The 21,225-nt window shown below is 42.2% G+C and overlaps 2 protein-coding genes across 3 annotated transcripts in view; one reads left to right on the forward strand and one right to left on the reverse strand.

The window, feature by feature from the left end:
• Positions 1–21,225, forward strand: part of bud31 (BUD31 homolog) — a 68,010-nt gene that overhangs the window by 22,256 nt on the left and 24,529 nt on the right. The window lies entirely within an intron of this gene.
• slc29a4a (solute carrier family 29 member 4a) lies at positions 3,561–15,958 on the reverse strand. Of its 2 annotated transcripts, none has more exons than XM_084037483.1 (10): positions 15,583–15,958; positions 13,343–13,474; positions 13,125–13,238; positions 12,196–12,324; positions 10,279–10,353; positions 9,911–10,179; positions 7,957–8,077; positions 7,550–7,737; positions 6,386–6,626; positions 3,561–5,902 (listed from the first exon to the last, which is right to left on the reverse strand). In XM_084037483.1, the coding sequence occupies exons 1-10, from the start codon at positions 15,815–15,817 to the stop codon at positions 5,751–5,753; spliced, it is 1,656 nt and encodes a 551-aa protein (XP_083893609.1). In that variant the 5' UTR covers positions 15,818–15,958; the 3' UTR covers positions 3,561–5,750. The 2 variants fall into 2 exon arrangements, with proteins under 2 accessions (XP_083893609.1, XP_083893608.1); XM_084037482.1 differs by having other exon boundaries at positions 9,920–10,179; positions 15,583–15,835.

Here is a 21,225-nt window from a genome sequence, read left to right on the forward strand (position 1 = left end):
CCTCACTTAATTCCTCTCCATTCTAGACCACCATCTACTATCAATTAAAACGCTAAACTGCAAGATAAATATCTTTTTAAAAATGTAAAAAAAAAAAAATAATTGACGTATCGAGAGAACATATTGTTTGACTGGTGTTTCCTTACTCTGTGAGCTTTTCCTGCATTGACTCAGCTGCTTCCTACGAGCCCCCCTGTGGTTCTAAAGCTGATCCTCCGGGTTCTTCTGGAGGACAGACACACTCAGAAACACATAAGAGACACACTACCATTCAAACATAAACATCTGCGGTAGTGTTTTTCATGTCCATCCTTGTCAAACAACTCATCTCTTTTCTCTGAGAACCAACAAACAAGACAAACAAGCTCATTAAATGTGCTGCAATGTCAGCTTCAGGTGTTCTGAAGTTCTGGACATCAGAGTCAAAGATATTCTGAAGGTAAAGAGGCCACTGAATTTAAAATACCTCGTATTCTCTCAATATTCAACAACAATAAACACAACACAGCTGGTGGTGAGAAAACAATCTCCTTCCTATAAGGTAGATCCTGTTCTGCTGGGTACTTGGTGGGCGGCGGTATGCACCATCTACAGTTGGCATTGTAATTCGCCATACAGAGTAAAGAAGAGGGAGATGATGAGTAAACAAAGATAGGAAGGATTGGGACAAACCTGGAGACCCATTATTATCATCATTATAACATTTCACCCTTGATGTAATGGCAAGTGTAATTACGAATTGTATAGAAAAGAAGGTGGCAGTTTCAGTGTATCATACAAATGTCTTCCCAATATACCCATGCTTCCCATGCTCTTACATTCCTCTTTAATGAGGTTTAACACACCGCAGACACAATAAAGAAGAAGAGGAACCATTTTTAATGATGTGAAAATGTCACATGTACCATTTTCACATCAATAAATTACCCGTATTGGAAGTTGATCGCTGAGAAGTTTGGAGCTGCTTTGCTTTATGGCAAAAAGTGAAACATCGCCCAAATTGGCCACTCAGTCCACATTTCTTTTAAAAACAGACGATTACACAAGTGGTGGCTGATAAATCTGGTATGTAAATCAGTGAAAGGAAGCAGTGGGTTCATGAGGCACACGAAAAGTGTTGGAGTTGCATCATTTGTTTGCTCAAACCGAGACACCACAAGCTGTTTAAATAGCATATATTGACCTTTAAAACACAACACAATTAAAAGTAAGGCACAGTCAGAGTGGAGAACAGACTTCTTTCAGGCTTCCACTCCCTTTCTACCTTCCTCTATCTCCTCCATCTTTCTCCTCCTCTTCCTCTCTACAGTATGTGGAGCAGAATGACTAATGATCAGTTGCTCTGTCACACACCAGAGACTTTCTTTCCCTGCAGCCGCATCCAAAATTAGCACACACACACACACACACACACACACACACGCAGGCCCACATACACTCATATCCAAAATATTCATAGGTTCATGCATGCACACACTCTTTGACCTCTATGACATTATGAACACAAGGTATGTTATTATCCATGTATTGTGTGTCTTGGAGACACTGTCATGTAACTGAAAAATCAAAAGTGATTGTTGTTTTAATGAGAATTTCCCTTTAAATGAACTTCTTTCTTTCACTTCCGTGGGCTACATAGAGACACAGCCTCTGATCTGTAATACAAATGCTCTACAGTGTCCATTTAAGGTCCTGGTGTTGAACAGTCCTTGATGTTGTTGTCTGAGCTGCAGCTCTCTCTGCTGGATGGGAGCAGCTAATACACATGTTGTTTAATTAACGGCTCTTTACAGGGTGAAGTCACATTTCACTAGCGCAGTCCACAGAAAAGGCATTTCAGATTGTTGCTCAAGGACACTTCAGCAGGGCAGGCCCTTGCTGTAATGAGAAACCCTGTTGTATTTCTTATCTGTTGGAGCTCTCAGCGCAAACCTGTTAGCTTACCTCCTCAAACCTGCTCCCCGTGACTGACTTAACTTAGATAACACTCAGTAATAAGGCTGTCAAACATTTAGAATAACGTTTGCATTCATAAAGGCTCCTAAGAAAATATTTTGTGAGATGTGAGGTGTTGTGCAGATCTGTTCTGCTCACAGCTGTTTAAACAGGAACACATCTGACTAGAAGTGGTGTTTTCCTGTTTAGACACAAAGAAGCTGATCTACACTGAAAGATGTATTTCCTCCTTCCGTGTGAATGCAAAACAGCAGAAATAGCAACAACACAGCAGACAGTGTGTAAACAACTTAGTTTTATTACTCTCTGACGATGGGACAATGCAGGGCACAAACAGACTCTTTTATGAAAATCCACTTATTTACAATTAAATTAAATTTCACTTTACATGACTGGGGAATTCTGCACCCACTCTCTCAAATGAGCAGGTTCTGGGAGATGACGTTTGTCACATTTTGATAGGTTAGGCAATTAGAACTCATACTGTTATATGGAGCTAAAGGTAATTGTCCTCCCACTCTACCAACCAGGCGGCTCATGAATCATTTAGTTACATGCACATATTTTGCAAATATCTAAATTAGACCAAAGGAAAAAATGTAGCTGCACCTATTCTTTTTCACAAATATAATCTGCAAAATATCATATATACACACATATACAGCGTAGTGACTGTATGCTATCACATTCTTTGACACCATCCTGGTGTTTCACAGTGTGCAGTCACATGGGTGTTTAAAGTAGTCAGCATGATGTGGATTCTGAGGAAATTCGTTGCTGTTAGTTGGGAGGAAAACGGTTTGAAAAACGGGTCGGGGGTTAAAAGTTATTGTTTATTTAAAAACAGGTCAGTGCGTGTGCAGCTGGAGATTGAATTCAAACTCCAGTAGCTTTCCGTCTCCATGAGTATCTTTCCCCTCTGCTCCATAGTTCACCCTAATTGCTATCCAAATATTCCTTCTGCCTTTTCTGTCTTGTCATAGTGATTTTGTCAGAGCCCTGTGGTCGCCCGTCTGTATTTTTTGGTGATCTCATCCTGGTAAATGTTATTCCACTGTTAACCTCATCATGAGTCACTCTGTCAAGTTCTGAAATGATAAAAGATTCATCAAAATATGTGCAGGCTGTCATTTTTCCTTAAATAAGATTGTAAATTGTCAGTTTTAAACAACTCAAATCATCATTGTGGCTGAGTTCTATGGTCTGATTCAGTTTCTCCAGTTCATCATTGCACTGGCAGATCACCATGCTGCTGGTTTCCTTTTCTTTTTTCAGAGTAAAAATAATCGGCCACTGCAGTGAATTATTCATCTTAACCTTTTGGGAAATTTTCTTGCAGAGAGTGATACCACTCTCATGGTTGTGCAGTAAATACAAAGCTGGAGACAGCAGCCGGTTAGCTTAGCATAAAGACTGTAAACGGGGGGAAACGGCTAGCCTGGCTGGGTCTAAATCTTTTTTAAACAAATGAGAAACATCACAAATGCCAAAACTTTTCTTCAAATGTGCTTGAAGGGTTGAAAGTACGAGGTTTTCTTTGAAAAGTGTCTCTTCTGTCAAATGTCCCTGAGCTTCCTGCCGGAGAGGGGGACGGAGAAGGAAAGAGACTTTTCATGTCCTTTAATAACACATCTGACCAAAAATAAAACACCTTCAAACCCAACAGCTCTGAGAGGAAAGAGGCCTCAGGCAACGTGGCACTGTCAGCGCAGCGGGACATACATACAGTAATGCGGTTGGCTCCCGAATGTCACCCATTCTTCAAACAGCGCTGGCATTAGGCTCCATTCAAGCCGTCGCCTACATAATGTAGTGCACTTCACGACCTGCTACACTGAGGCCTGTTTTCTTCATAAAGTATAAACTCTGCAGAGATCCTCTTTTCACTGAAAAAATAATCAAATCCAAAGGGAAATGTGGGGGAATGAAGAAGCTACATGGAGACTGGAAAATGTGTGTTCTCTAGATCAGATCTGCTAAATAAAGCTACAAAAAATATCAATCTGATATTTTCTGATGTTTATCACATGAAAAAAATAAGAGCTCTTAAATGCCTTGAGTGCATTTCATTCTATATATTTAAAACTTACACCCTGTTCAAGTATTACATTCACTCTTTTCTCAGCTACTAACACCGATCAGAAACAGACTTTTTGGCACACATTTGCTTCCCCGTAATATCCCAAATCATTACATGGATGTTAAACAACACAGACACGGTTCACAGGGACACAGAGGGGACACAAACCTTCTTTTTTTTTCATTAAAAAAAACACAACACCAACTGCAAGACATAGCTATCATCACACTACCTGGTAAAGTCAAATCATCATTTTGTTCTCTTTCCATCCATCGGAAGGGTTCAAGAAGTGACAAATATCTGCTCTCTTATTCTCGTCTTCTTTTAGCATCCTTGTAAATAAACAGAACAGAGAGCAGCATCTGCTAATGCACATAATCATAATAACTCCATTAAGGTTTAACATTATTCATTCGTCTTTTCAGATATACAGTAAGGCTGATAAAAAATAATGTTCTCCATAATTGAAAATAAATACAACTGAGTCTTCTTTTTATGATGAACCAGATGGCCTGGGACCATCTCAGTATAGTTTTGGTGGAGGAATCGAGATAAAGTCCAGTTCATGCATCTATTTGATGAAAGGGTTGTTTTTAATAATTTATTTTTTGCAAAAAATCCAGTTTTGACTTGTCTTGTATGTCACTAATAGAAAACCGTACTTCCTTTTAAGGCACAGTTAAATAAAAACATGTTTTTCAAGTTCTAATTTTATGCTGCAGTATTAACTTTTCAGTTACCATTTCTTCTATGCCTAATAAAAATAATGTTTAAGTGTTTTGTACCAAATTCCATCTCTTTGCTCTTCCTGTAAAATATTAGCAAGCGTTTGAAGTCTCTGGAACTCAATGCCATGAAAGTGAACCAATTAAAAATATCCAATCCGATGTAATTTGAGGGGAAACAATTCTTTGCATTTCCATGCATATAATAATAATAATAATAATTCCACATATCTCATTATACTTGCAAATGTGTCACATTACAGGAGCTCCTGTTTCACTGTGAATTAAATGGGCCCTTTAAGTTGCTCTTGTTGTATTTTTTTATGCTACAGTCAGATGTTATAATGAGGAGACAGCTGAAACAACCGTTTCAGAAAAATCCACACGGACATCTTCCCTGTACTCTGAATATCAACATGGTGAGATGTAACCTATGTGGCCCGTGACACAAGGTCTCCTTGAAAACTGCAAACGGCTCGTTCCCTGCAGCGAAACACGGTTCACTTTACACTGTACAAATGTCAGCCGTCCTTCGCACACACATTCAGACAATAATTTCACTGTGAGACACTCGAAGGGCTCCTGTTGACAGATGCTCGGCTCCTGTTCTTCACCTCCAGGGAAAAGTTCATCACAGCAGAGCTGTGACATTTGAAGGTCAGTGTTCCCACCACATTGGAGCATGAGAGAGTGGAGAAATGTTTTTACTCTTTAACATCATTTCCTCCTTTTTCTCTATCTTTTTACCACTTTGTTTATCCAGTGAGCCAAATCGAAGCATGATCTGGACAAAGGAGAACCAATCTCTCAGTGTAAACACGAAGCTTTACGGAAGTCTTAACAGATATCCTCCTGTCCTCTGGAGCTGGACTCCAGTCCACCAGTATGTGCTGCTTGTCCCGGTCTCATGTGTGTAAATGGCTGCAGGTGTGTGTACATGTACAGGTATGTGTGTTTACATGTGTGTGTGTTTTACTGTGTGTGGACATTCAATACCCAGTAGCGTTGGTAGATATGTGTATGTTGGGTGAGGGGAAGCGTGGTCCTGGTCCTGGTCCTGCAACGGCGAAGCTGTAAGCTGCATAGGCCACAGCGGAGCCCACCATCAAGCCCGTCATATAGGAGACCGTCATGGTGTTCCCTGGGGAGACACAGAGCAGACGGTGACTGTGGAGCTGACAACAACTGATGAGTTCATCCAGAGGGAACGGAATTCATGAAACCCTATATAACAGTATATATTATACTGTATGTATGTAAGTATATACTGTTATTTATTTAGAAACAGTATATACTGGGTTAGCTGCTTTAGTTTCCCTTTCTGGTTCAGTTGAGGATGAGGATGTATATCACTCTCATGTGTCTGTACTAAATATGTTAATGAGCAGCAGCTAATTCACTTAACCTGATGGTAACACTGTACCCGAACATCCACAGCTCACTTATTAATACATTAGATTGTGTTTGTTTAATCTGCACAAACACTGAAGTGTACAAACTAGATGTTGTGGTGTTTATGTGTCCGACTATTTGGCCGGGAGCAGTGATGATTTTTGTTGTTTACCTGACTAAAACAACCACATATATTGTGTTGATCAGTGAGCTTTAGATGTGAACGACTCACCTGCCAGCTCCCTCTGTTCTGGCGGCACTTTGCCTGCAGCCTGGATCATCGGCACAGAGCCAAAGTAGCCGTTGGTGACTCCCATGAGGAGGGAGAAGAGACAGGGCCAGGCAGGGTGGGACAGGGTGGGGGCGTTGGCCGGGTACACGCACATGACGAACAGAGGGATGAAGACCACTCTGAGGCAGGAGAAGAAGAGCAGGCGGCCTCCAGACCAGTCGTACGGCAGCGCTGCCAGGATCTGAGGAGAGAGCAGGTGTTTCAATGAGGTGGGGGTTAAAATGTCCCTGTATCTCTTTTAGCCTTTGGTCTACTTGATGCTTATGGCACTTTCCAGAGAGCACAACAAATATATATTTTTTTCCACTCTATTCCTTTACTCTTTTTCTTTTTACCTTTAAGTTACCTTAATTTCCTCTTCCATTCACTATTTAACATAATTAATTTCTCTTTTCCCTCCTTATCTTTTTTCTCCCCCATTTAAATGAAATGCTAAATCTGCTGTGAAGACAAAGTCAAAGCGAACACTCAAGCAACTTTTTTTCCTTTCATAGTCAAAATTATGACTTAAGGACACCAGATAAGGTTATATTTCTGAATAGGCAGATAAAGCCTTTGAGCTAAGTGCAATTATCCAAAAATAAACCAGACTTTTATTTCCATTCTTACTCTCATTTTTAATGAATGGAGCGAGTCCTTGAACAATTTCACTCTAATGTCAACTTTAATGTTACATTGTGTCTCTTTCCTGCTTCTAGAAGCCTGATGGAGGCGGACCGCCATTATTACCCAGATTCTCAGGTGTGTCTCTCTGTCTTCCAGCTGGCTGTTCCGACACTGTCTTCATACAGATATACATGAAGACAGCTTTTAAACTGTCCTTAAGAATATATTTCACCAGTTCAAATGAATTATGTTGCCAAGCAAAATGTGGGTGAGTGTTTTCTGTTGTTATGGCTGATTAAAGCTCTGTAAGGGTGAAGTCAGGTGGAGCTACACTACTAATAAGGACGATAACGGTTTGCATTTAACAAAGAAAGTCAACTGGTAAAATTCAAAAAGTGATTTATGTTTTCATAGCAACATAGCATTTAGAATGAAAACAGCCTTGACATTGTCTGTGTGATGCCCACATCTTTAATCTTTAATTAACGTGCGCCTCACCTTGCCAACAAAGTCCGACATGTTGAAGGTGGCCATGATGAGGATGGGGAGCCACTCTCCTAAGGTGGGGTTTCGTATCTCGGACTCCAGCCCGGGGAACAAACACAGGGTGATGCTGTAGGTCACTGCTATAGACAGCATGTAGGCCCAGATCACACGGGACACCACGTAACGATGCAAGATCATGTCTGGTTAGAGGAGACACACACACACACACACACACACACACACACACACACACACACACACAGGCTGATATTTAAATTCTCTCTCTTGAGCAGGTTAATTCACTAACAACGCCCTCCTCTTCCCATAAATCACCAGGGGATGCATTTAAATTTCCAATCCATCTGTCGGAGTCAGAGGGTAATTGAGCAGCGAGTACACAGGATTAAAAGAGAGAGTACCGCGGACACAAGGCCAGGTCCGCCTTATCTTGGCTTTTGGGGCATCGAACCGCACATACGTCCCGCCCTCAAAGTCCTCGATGACTTCCTCTGTCGGGGTCGGCGCTGTCCCACCATTTCCCTGAGGAGACACGCAAAAAATCAACATCAACCCTTCAGTTCCACATCATGTGAGCTGTTAGATGTTCAATTATCAAGGCCATGTTCTTATTTTGGTTCTAATTTCCCTGAAAAGACATGCTTTTTGAAGGGTTAGTTCATTAAGAAACATTACACAGTAAATAAAATGGTTTGCAGTGGTTTCGTGATCTTTATATCTTATGGGTTTTTTTCATTACGAATGGTTTCCTGGCTGCATGACATCAGCTTTTTATGGCAGCAGCTATTAGAGATGATCACTGTGAGTGGCTGCAGGTTGACGTAATGATGTTGGAGAGACTGCAGATTGGACTCGCAAGTAAGCCCAGGAGCCAGGCACGCACACACACACACACACACACACACACACACACACACACACACACACACACACACACACACACACACACACACTCCTCTATATCCAAACATATAAGTGCATCCTTCTTTCCAAACACACACTTTTATGCACATCAAACAGGTACACACACACACACACACACCCACACACACACACACACCCGCCCACACACACACACACACACACACAAAGATCCATTAGTTGATTAGAGGGACTTGCGGGCCAGAAGGCACCACTCTTCTTGATTATCCCTCAGTATAGAGCGCCCAGTTTCCCCCGGCAACCAGAACAAAGAGCAGACTGAATCAGCCCCAGAAGCAGAACATGACACACACACACACACACACACACACACACACACATATTACTGTCAATCACAGGGGGGCGTCGCTCACACACTTGTCTTGTGCATAACGATGTACAAAACAAACATGCACACATGAAAAGATGACAGCCTGAGGTGATGTGTCTTCCTTTGAAGGCTATGAACACACACACACACACACACACACACACACACACACACACACACACAGTCTGATGAGGAATATTAGCTCCATGTCTTCAGGCTACAAAGTGCAGCTTTAAGCATGAACACCAAGTGGATTCACCTCTTCTTCTTCCGTCATTCACTCACATCTTTCTTCATCTCCGTTGTGTTCTCCCTCTGTCTCTCACCTCTTTGCCTCAACAGTTTCCTCCAAATATTTTTTCTCTCAGTGTCGTGACTCATTTTCTCTCGTTTCACAGGAGGCCTCAATCTCTTTTCTTCCCTCCGAAATCTTTCTTCATCTTTTTTCCGCATCACCACTTTCATCCCTAATAACCTCTCCCAAAATCCCCTTCTCTTTCTCTTTTAATACTTCTCTTTCTGAGTGGCAGCCAAAAAAGCAGCCCAGCGCGGCTTAAATAAATGATACTGCATTTTAAAACCCATACAGCCCTAGCTCCTTGTGTGCAAGCTCACACTAAAAAAACCTCACACAATACACACACACACACACACACACACACACACACACACACACGCCTCAAATAAATCAACAAGGAAATGGGAGCTGCATGACAGCGCAGTTTAGAGGCGGAACTTTTCCTCCCTGTCATGATGTCACAACATTAAAGAGGGATTTAACTAATTAAACTTTAATGAGAGAATCTCATCCGATGTTAAGAGGTTTTGTGAAAAAACAAAACAAATGTGCGCCTCATGGCGGCGCTAGAGGAAAAGTCAGGAAAAAAGTGACCGGTAGGATTCATCCTCTGACGATGAATGTCTCAGCAGAATTTCACGGCAATCCATTCAATAGTTGAAATATTAAGTGTATTGATCTGCGGAGAAACCATCAGACCACCATAAACCTGCTAACATGGCTAAACATGAACATATAGTATTTTCACCGTATGCATTCATGACATACACACACACACTGTATAGCTAATAAACCACAAACTTACAAATCTTACTTCCTCCGCGGTGACATCATGGTGAACCCTGTATCCGGTCCCGTTGTCACGCGGGTCGTGGGTTTTGTCCGGACCTTTGTTCTGGGCGTGGCTGGTGTAGTAGCGGACGAACTGGGAGCGGCGGACCAGCAGGTGAAGCAGGAAGCAGAGCATCTCCATACTGATGGAGACGAGGAAGAAGATGAGCGTGTTCCTTCTCTCGTCGGGGACCAGCAGCTTGGTGAAGATGCGCGACAGAGAGATGATCACGCCTGCTGTACCTGGAAGGAGAGGGGAAGTAAGATGACAGCGGAGGGTGAAGGAGATGGGACGTTGATACGGCTGTGCATGGGCAATACTGTCAGTGTGAGTGTACTTACTCTCTCCAGTCATCACCCCCTGTGTGTACCTCTTGGGCAGCATCCCCATGTAACCATAGAAACTAGACTGCTGCACTGGGGAGGAATGAGGAAGTGTGTATCAGTGCAAACAGTCAACACTGTAACAATGCAATTCATTTGGAGGCACAACTTCACGACGGTCCACACGCCACTCGGGAGAACCACTCTGACTTCAGGACCACCGCTAATTAAACTGTTTGGCTGAGAGGCTCTGTGATTAACTACCAGGACGCAGAAACCCAGAGTATGACATCAGCAGCAGCAGCTGAATGCTGCTTGTTCATTTGACAGCTCTGACTGAGCACCAAAACTTTGCATTACTCTCCATACTTATATATACAGGAAGTAAATATGACCTTTCTGAATGATTTTTTTCATTTATTTTAATTATTTATCGTGCCTGTGCTAGAGGGGTTTGAATTATACAGTGTGGTAACATCAGAGGCTCTATTTTAAATAACAGTGTGTCTCTATTATCTGTACCTACATCTATTATTCAGTAGCCTAATATTACCCATATTCACTGCAGGGATCTCTGGTGCTGTGAAATTCAACATTACCAATGTATTCTGTATATTTCACCCTCTGCAGTTTAGTGGACCAGTGCCATCTCTCCATTATTTAATGTGTTAACCACTTAAGGGCAGCATTACAAGCAGTAAACACATCGACATATCAAATTATAGTCATATTACAGTTTTTACTCATTCGCTTTGGCTCATTTTTCTTTTTAAACCGTCTGAACAATCTCTAAACTGTAAGAGCAAAAAACCTAGTTATTGTTTCAGTAAATTTGCCAATGCCACCAAAATGAAAAGTTGCTTTGTCAATGTATCAGAATCTTTTTTATGTTTCTTCACCATTGCAACCAAAATCAACCCCTCAGTTTTTACCCATATGCAACTGTGCAAATTGTAGACAATTGTACTTACTCTTTTCCAAACTCTTTGCCAAAACACATGCTTTAATGAATGAACAATTAAATCTGTTGTGAAGCATGAAGAAATTATTCCATAATTTTAAGTTTGAAAAATATAATTCTTATTCAAGACTTGAGCCAAAGAGAAAAAAAGCAACTGTAAGCTGTGTTAGCAAACAGTTGTTAATTACCATCCATGTGGCATTTTGTTTCCAGCCAAGTGATGTAAAATCTCCTTTTTACCTCCGGTTCAGTCTCTCAACTCCTGAAGGAAATATCTGGCTCTTACTGTAAGTTGCTAGATGCTCTTTAATGTTCACCAGCTAGTCATTACTTTGTCTATCAGCTGTGTGGTGCTGGTAGAGGACAGGGGCCTTTTAGGGCTTTTTATATGATGAGAGTCGCTAAAATGTAGATCTGGCATGAACTGCAGAGTCAGCTGATAATTGTTGTTTTGTCTCTACGAGCAACTCTTGTTTATATTATACATATTCACATGAGCCATTGTTGATATACAAATATTGATCAGTGCAGCTTTAAGGATTGTCCTGTACTGCATATAGGCTATACCATATATTGGATGGATGGATGGATGGATGGATGGACGGATGATGGATGGATGGATGGATGGATGGATGGATGGACGGATGGACGGATGGACGGACAGACAGATGGATGGATGGATGGATGGATGGATGGATGGGTGGATGGATGGATGGGTGGATGGATGGATGGATGGGTGGATGGATGATGGATGGATGGATGGATGGGTGGATGGACGGACAGATGGACGGACAGATGGATGGATGGATGGATGGATGGATGGATGGATGGATGGATGGATGGATGGGTGGATGGACGGATGGATGGATGGATGGATGAATGGATGGATGGGTGGATGGATGGATGGATGGATGGATGGATGGATGGACGGACAGATGGATGGATGGACAGATGGATGCTGCGTAGACAGATACCTGTACATCCGAAGGCCACCACTCCCACTGACACGAGGTTGACGATATAAGCCTGCCTGGTGGTGAACTTGGCCAGCCACACATCAAAGACACTGACGAAGACCAGCGGCCCCAGAGCTAATATGTAACCTGTGAAGAAAGTCACAGACAGATGGTTCAGGGAGGAGACGCCACAGAACCAGGGCACGTTGCGATGACTGAGCACACATTTGACAGGGCCGACGTGCGAGCGGTATCGCTTCCATCTGAAGTCCGATCCCGAGTTTATTAACTCCAGACACAAGCTCTCCAGCAGACAACACACTTCAAAAGGCATTTCCTCAAGGATGCAGAGTTATTTTAAGCTGCGGAGTGTACGGCGCTGAAACCTTGCTCTTATATGCACATGTAATGATTTCAAAATTCTCCTAGAGGGACATACATTTTTAAAGAATATTTTTTTATATGGGTTGAGCTGAACAGCTTTAATATTTGCAAAAATGTGTAGTAGTATTAAAAAAACTCATAATTAGATAGATCTCTCAAGGTTTTAGTCTTCAACAAACCAGATTATGCATTCCTGTATCTGAAGGGCTTAAACAGCAATGAGTTTGCCTTAAAATGTTTTGAAAGATGACAGCAAAACTGTAGATGATGCAAGATTTTAAAGAAGTGAAAAGAAAAACCACTAAAATACCCACAATCTTGAAAGACAGACCCTTGTGAGTTCACAGTCTTGGGTAAAGTTTGTTTGAAACATTTTATTTATAAAACCCGAGGGAAATTATGGTGGAATGTAGTTTTCTCTTCCTCTTCATACTGTCGTCTCCAGTTTTGCTCGGCGTATTCTGTTCTGATAAGCTTTGAGGTTCCCAGAGGGTCGTTAATAAATGAACAACAGCAGAACTTCTTATAATGAGAAATTGTGAGTGGGTTGCTGTTTGACTTACCCACAGTGATTCTGGTGTGCAAGCTGAGTCTCTCCACCAGCACATTGTTGAGGATGACGGCCAACAGAGCCACCACGATGTACGTCAGACTCATGTCGAACACTATGGACGTCCCTGAAACGCACAAGCACGCACATGACTCCTGGCAGACTTGAATCTGCCTGTAAAATCTCTAAAGGTGCAGTTATCGAAGGACACACATAGTTGTGCATTTGTACCTTCAAACTTGTGATGCAGGTAGTCCACATCAGTGATGAAACTGTTGTAGGGAAGCAGGAAACCCACGCCGGCCAATAGCATTGCAAAGTAGATGCCATGGTAACGGTCGTCAGGGATCGGCTCCTCAAAGTCTGAGCGGGAAGGAAGGAGTCAAGGGTTAGAGAATTAAAAGAGTATGAAATCACATTTAAACACGGGGAGAAAAAGGACTTCAAAACATCTGGATTAGGTCTGAAGGCGACGCACTGGATCTTCATTAAAGCTAAGCAGGATGGATGCAGCAGCAGCAGCAGCAGCAGTAACGCCTCCGCTGATGGAGAGGCTAATGCAGTAGAGGACCTTGTTTCTGGTGTACTGGTGAGAGATTGATCAGAGGTGCTCCTGATCATGGACGAGCTGCCAGAGCAGTTTCAGCTAGAAACTGGACTTCTGTGTTTTGCAGCTGACTCTGTTTCATGGTTAAAGCGTGACGTGAATGTTCTTCATATAAATGTTCAGAATTCTTTCCTAAACTTGAGAACTACTTCAAACCTCTCTTCTTTTTTCTTTTTTTTACATCCGACTAAGGATTTGAGACTTCCTAATGCTGTGTGTCATTTGTTATTATGGTATCTTTCCATTCATCTGATTAAGAGTCATGATCTGTCCTTAGCTTCTCAGTAATCCACATTATGTTCTCACAAATAAATGCCTATTTCAATGACAATGTTATCTTTTTGTAACTATACTGCAAATGAAGGCGGAAATAAAACGACCCTCCTCTCCCAAAGTCTCAAAAGAAAATGTATAGCACCCTCCCCGCCCCTTCAGACTCCCTAATCATTGCAGTCCTCCCAGTAGAACCATAGATTGTAGAGTAGATGCATTACTATAATGACGGCCTAGATTAATTCAGTCTCTGAGTCCTTTGTGTCTCACTCTCTTTTTGCTGCAGACGGCGTACTGGTCTCAGAACCTGACAGCTGGAGGAGAAAGAGAGGTGGACACAAAGGATGGGGAGGCTGAGAGAAGAGAGAGCAGTTTGTGACGGCCTGGGGTCCTCGCTGTGTGTCCTTGGTCACTGGTGATCTGATTAACGTGCCCTTTGTGCAATCCCAGTAACCAGGCAACACAGCAATTTCCTGTTAATAGGCCTGCATCCTGGTTTTTGTTGTTGTTGTTGTTTAACATATTTTCTCTCTCTGTGTCACTGTTTTTATTCTCTCTCTCACACACACACACACACACACACACACACACACACACACACACACACACACACACAGCAATAACATACATTTCTTTCATTCAATTCAGTCTTAGAAAATGCAAAAAACAAGCCGATGTGGTGACTTGTCAGTGTTCACATAATCTTCAGTATGAACTGTTATGATACTGCGGCTTGTTCATGATTCAACAGAGGATAAATTCCTTTCTTGGACATATTTGTGGAAGCGGCGGCTCCAAGCCTCGGGGTGGGTGTTTCCTGTGGCAGCGGTTGACTGACGTGTAAGCGTGGGTGTTGTGAAGAGGCATTGTTAACTACCAGATGTTTGTTTTTTTATCCTTTCTCAACAAACACACAAAGTGTTGTTTATGTATGGTGTCGAATGTTCGTTAGCCATGTTCATTATGTTTGCAGCATTAAGATAGATGTTCATGTAACTTCAACACCTGCTGAGTCATCAGCAGCTCCTGACCATGTCTGTTGTACATTACAGCCTACAAACGAGGGCGGCTAGCTCCAGTTAGCTGTTTCTTATCATAAAAATATTTTAATTTTTGTCTGGATAAGATTGCTAAAATAAGCTGCATAGTGTAAATCATGTATATGCATCTATTGTCTCTTCCTTTCATGTTTTTCAGGAAATAAAAGTGATATATTTTACAAACAATGCAGGACGTTAATTAAAAGGGTGTTATGTGCATTTAACAATTAAGTTGTTTTCAAAACCACCATAATTTCACCTTAATTCCCTGGAATGGTTGGGGGAGCCTGGCAGTAAATATGGCTAATATTACTGCACATATATATTCTGTTCACATCACATAGAGGACATAATGTTAGAATGTTGCTGCTATTACTTCACTGACACATCAATCCAATCACACTTTGCTCATCGTGTTTTGAAGTATATTAGAAGACGGCGTTTCATTGCTGTTTATTGATCTCTTTCCTTCCCTCCTTCCATTTTGTTCCCCGTCTCTCTATTTATAAAAGCAGTCAACACACAGACAGGCAGAACAGAAAGTCCCTCACCAGGCTCGGACAGAGCCAGCACTCCTCGCTCCGGGGCGTCTTTACTGATCTCCTCCTCCTCCAGCTGGTACGAGTCGAAGCTGTAGCTTTGCACCACGCCACTCTCTCTTCCCTCCCTCCAGCCATCCCGTCCTCCATCCCTCCATCCAGCTCTTCCTCCATCCCTCCACACATCCCTCTCCTCAGGCGTCTGGGCCGGTGTGGGCCTACGGCGCTCTGCTCCCACCGAGCCCATCTCCACGCTGCACGTCGCCTATATGCACACACACACATACACACACACTCCTCACTTTACAAGCTACACACTCTTGGGGGCGTGCATGTAAAACACAATCCCCAAGACAAGACAGAGGCAGGAGACCGTGGAAAGAGAATAGCAGGAAACCTTCAGATGATGGAGGATCTGCAGGAGGAAACGCAAAAATGTATAAAAAAATAATAATAATAAAATGTAAAAGAAGAGGCAGAGATAAAAAAGAAAGAAAAAAACAATCTGTCAGTGGCTTGCTGAAAGTGACAAGAGTCAAGGTTAGACACTCCAAAGAAAAGTAGTTTCTGTGTGTGTGTGTGTGTGTGTGTGTGTGTGTGTGTGTGTGTGTGTGTGTGTGTGTGTGTGTGTGTGTGTGTGTGTGTGTGAGAGAGAGAGAGAGAGAGGCATATTAAATGAGAGAAACAGAATGACAAAGGATGCATGACTGGGTGACAGATGAGGTGAGCGAAAATGCAGCTCTGCTTTCAACTAACAGGCGCCGTAATATCCATCATACAGAGTAAGAGAAGAGACTGACAAAATGAGAAAATTAACCACAATTTACATTAGAAATTAAACAAAAATAGAAAACATGTATGGTATACTCTCACAGGCCTATTTTTACTGTATATTTGGGTGTATGTGTGTGTGTGTGTGTGTGTGTGTGTGTGTGTATTATTATACACTAATTATATACTCATTAATTTCATTATCAATTAATCCAATGATTTCTTTCTTGATATGTGTTATCTATCTATTTCTTGATTTATAAAACATACAAAAAATGTTTTTTTAAATACTGTAAGATGCCCATTCCAATTAATGTTTTATTCAAATAGATGTTTTTACACTAGTTGCTTGATTTGTGAAATCAACAGTCTGAAACCCAGAGATATTCTCTTTAAAATCATATCAATGAAAAACATTATAAAATATAAAAAGTGTTTTGATCCATTTTCTGAGGATCAATTTATCGACTGATTATATCATGCACCATCTTCATCTGCTATTAAACACGAATGAAAGCCTGATATAAGGAGCAGCAGCTGAAATGCGGCTCAATTACCTTCTTTCATTCACTCGGTCAACAGCAAACTGTTACTGTTTCAAGCTGTATCAATATAAATGGGTGTTGACATTGTTCCGTATGCAAACACACACGCTCAAAAGCACAGAAGCTCATGTATCTGCACACCTGTTCGGTTACACAAACACTGGAGGACACAATTCAACTCAGTCACCACACCAATCAACATCAACCCTCGCTGCCTGCCCGCTCACCTCTTCCACCCTGCGGCTGGATCTCACGTCTGGGAGGCAGCTCATGGACCTGCTTTGTTTTTTAGGGTGAGCTCCTATTTTAAACCCCCAGCTGCAGGATCAGATGATGTAAGAAGGTTATCATCTCTGTAATTTGGGCTCCGTCCAGTTTGGATGCAGAGAAACAAGGTGATCCAACAGAGGCTGACTCTCCTGGGCATAAACACTGGGAAGCTTAGTGACAAAAAGCTTGTGTTTTTTAATAAAAATCCTAATAATGCTGCCAGTTTTACTTGCGTCTCACATACAGAGTCGTCTGCAGTTTCCTTTCCAGACATGCGGGGGCGCGCTCGGCCTCCCTCCTTTAAATTAGACGGCTCCAGCCTGCGACCATAATTGAATTGCAGTCTAATATATCACGGTGCAGTTTGTATTGTTTACTTACACGATCAAATGAGCACCGAGAGTGAACCAAAGCACTCGGTTTTACACCTGAAGCAGAAAATCTACGGCTCACCTTGGTAATAAATCTCCGTGTTGAACGCATTAACTCCAAATCAATTAAGCTCACGTGTTTTGCTTGTTGGCTACACAGGCGCGTGAGAGAAATCTAAATTGTAGGCTAATTGATCAGAGGCAAAAACAAGCCGGGCGAGCAGAAGAAGAGGAGAGGAGAGATGCTCCCTCAGTTATTCCGCTTCCTTATTATCCACAACCCTCATTAAAACGATCCCAGTCGAGTCCGGCGAGGTTTAATAGTCGCTTTTCTGTCCGTCTGCTGTTTTTGTCTGCGACCGTCGCGCTTTCTGCCTCAGATAGAAAACAGGAACGCACAAACAACAGGTTACTAATGGCCCCGGTACCTCTAGTGTCTCCTGCTCCGTGCCCGCTTCCCCCCGCCGGCTTTCACAGAAGCAGGAGCGGAGTCCTTCCTGCGGGATCCTCGAGGTGGTCTCTGCCGGCCAGACCTTGTCCCTCCTCACTCAGCCCGTCTCCATCAGACAGAAGGGAAGCCCCCGTTACCGTCCCGCCTGCAAGCAGTCCGAACGCACCATCCAGCAGCAGAGGAAGAGGGAAGCGTGGATGGATGGATGAGGAGAGCGAGGGGGGAGGAGGAGGAGGAGGAGGAGGTGAAGGGGGAGGAGGAGGAGGGGGAGGAGGAGGAGGAGGGGGTTGTTGCCTCTGGCTCTTCATCTTTTGCAATCAGTCTTTTCAAGCACTGTGAGAGTGGAGGATGAAACCATCGAAAAGCATGTTTCATGATTTTTCCCCCTTCAGGAAACACTGTATTGTGTCATAAGCTTTAAATTATTATCATTATAAAAGTGTTTCTGTGCACATAAGAAGGACACTTTTAGACTGGGAGCCAAATCTAGGGATTTATATGTAATAATGGCAAAGTCACATTGACACACACAATTTTAGCACTGGAGTCTGTGTGTGATTGACAGTTTTATCAGTTCAATATGCTAATGCTGTATTATTGGCAGGGGGCGCCATCATATTGCACACCCCCACTGGAGGAGCAGAGCCAGATGGGAATTAGCTAAATGGTATAGACGTCTCTTTACGTGTGCAGTAGATCTGCTGCTGCAGCTGCATTGCGGGTTTGAGTAACATGTCCCCCTCTTTTATTAGCACGCTGTCAAATAAAAGACACAGTTACATGTTGACTCTGCCTGTGCCAACATTTGGTTTAACTCACTATTGGCTCAACATCACAGATAGAATTATGTACAAATAATGCCGTACTGATTTCAAGGCTGATCCAGTGAATAATATATTGATTGTATAGCATGTAGCTCCTTCTATACAACAGGTGTGTGCAACAAATACACAGGAGGAAAGTATTACAAAAAGTACAAGAAGACAAAGCTGTATAAATCCATAGCAGCATTAAGTCCAAACTATTGAGACGTCCTGGACCTCCCTGCTCCTGAGACCTCGATATAATAACATCTTCATCATAACTGATAACTTTGGTTATTGCCTTACTTTTCATCAAGTGCCATCATCAGGTAAACATTTAAAAAAAATACTGTTTTATGATGAAATACCAGTAAAACTGCTTTTGTTTAGTGTAAATATTGTTACATGATAAACTCAGATGGTGAACACTAAACGTACATGCTAAGCAGCATCGTTAGCATGCTGACTTTCACACTTACGCCAAAGTACCACTGTGATAGCAGTAAACGTTAAGTCTTGTTAACGTTTGAATTTTAAAATGGTTCCAGTTTTGAATTTAAAGGCATACTTTTGCAAGTTGTGCAGGCTGTTTACTCACCCGCCGCATTTTGTGCAAAAACAAAAACAACAAACAAACATGGACGGATGATTCAAAGCTGCCATAATGTTACTAACCAAAGCACGCTAATCTCTAACAAATGGGTTGAATGCATTTCCATCCTAATAAAACATTTGCAAAGCCAAATAAAAAAAAAACTTTGAATCCATTTTTTCCATCAATTTTTCTGACGTCTTCTTACCCTTTTTTGTTTGCATTGCAGCATATTTTGGTTTGTACCTTCTGTATGAGTAGAATTATGTGAAACAATTGGCAGGATTGTGTACTAAGTATGTGCACGAGATACGTAATTCACAGGCTAATAAGTCAGTTACTAAATGAGAAAAATGAAACAACTTCATCCTCACACTCTTGTCACAGCGTAGGAAAGGACACATTTAATCAGTCATTAATACCAGATTTTATAATGTGTTAATAACTTAGAGTGGTTTCACATCCCAGTACACTTGACCCCAAAGTCTAGTCTACACAGTGATTGTCTCTAGAGGGTAACCATGGCAACATCAACTAATGAGGGGACATTACTGACATGAATCACAATTCAAAGTAACAGTGATAAAAAGATAAAGAGCTGCAGCAATGAGAGCCAAAGAACTAAAGGCTGACGGTATTTGAAACAGCGCTGTCTGGACAATGAAACAAGGCTCATCTGTGGTTTATCAAACGGAGACATAGAAACATATTTTGTAGCACAGCAGCATTTTTGATGTTGGTCCAGAAACACGTTCTTAAAATGAATTTAATCTGCGTGAAACCCTCTGGATCACGACGCCGTTGTTTTCTGGTTGTCTGCCTGCTTATCTCTTTATCTGGCTGTTTGTTTACCTGTCTGCCGCTCACTGAACCTGTCTGTCTGCATTAGAATTAAGTTGTTGTCTGTCTGTCTTGCCTTGTCATTTGGCTGCACGCCTGCCTTTCTCTCTCTGTCTGTCTGTCTGTCTGTCTGTGGCTTCTTCTTTCTCTCCGCTCACTGTCTGGGAACCAGCAGCTCTGGAATTATGCTAAAAGTCACTGTTTGTTATGTTGTTTTAGCCCACAGCAACATGTCCTTAAAGAATGAGTTAGTGCCGAGTTGTTACACTATCTCATGTGTGTGTGTGTGTGTGTGTGTGTGTGTGTGTGTGTGTGTGTGTGTGTGTGTGTGCGTGTGTGAATAGTTTTGCTCTGCGGCTTTCTGTTATGAATGTGTGAAAAGGTCAGACCATAACACGCCTCCTTCACTTAAATGGAATTATTTTCTGTACAACCAACAGCCTGCAGGACTGTACGGACCGAAGTGTTTATAAGTCTGAGTGTGTGTGTATGTGTGTGTGTGTGTGTGCGTGTGTGTGTGTTTCATATGAAACGTTTTATCATATTCTCATATTCATGTACGTTGGACTGCCACCGCAAGCAATTCATTTTATACTGATTCTATTACATGTATATACGCTATTTACACTATCTCACAGTGTGTGTGTGTGTGTGTGTGTGTGTGTGTGGGTGGGTGTGAGTATGTGTGCATGTGTGTGTGTGTGTGTGTGTGTGTGTGTGTGTGTGTGTGTGCGTGGGTGTGTGTGTGTGTGTGGGTGGGTGTGTGTGGGTGTGAGTCTCTTTCCCTCCATACGCCCACATCCATCCCTCCTTCCAGCCTGGTAAAGATGCTGAGCCTCACCAGTGTCTATATTTAGCTGCTGCTTCAATCAATGACGGCAGAGCCACAGCGCCATGACTCTGCATACTGATAGTCCTATCGCCTATCGTCACCTCTGCTCACCTCTGGAGGAAGGAAGACAGAGAGAGGCAAGGGAAATAGGAACATTAGAGAAAATATGACAAGAAAATG

This window comes from Eutrigla gurnardus (genome assembly GCF_963514095.1).
Source record: "Eutrigla gurnardus genome assembly, chromosome: 20".
Classification (NCBI taxonomy): Eukaryota; Metazoa; Chordata; class Actinopteri; order Perciformes; family Triglidae; genus Eutrigla; species Eutrigla gurnardus.

Coding starts and splice junctions, on each gene's coding strand:
- slc29a4a (XM_084037483.1), bottom strand. CDS start 15,817: ATGGGCTCGGTGGGAGCAGAGCGCCGTAGGCCCACACCGGCCCAGACG. Junction 13,239..13,342: donor CCTGCATCACAAGTTTGAAG/GTACAAATGCAC, acceptor TGTGCGTTTCAG/GGACGTCCATAGTGTTCGAC. Junction 5,903..6,385: donor AGAACAGAGGGAGCTGGCAG/GTGAGTCGTTCA, acceptor GTGTCTCCCCAG/GGAACACCATGACGGTCTCC.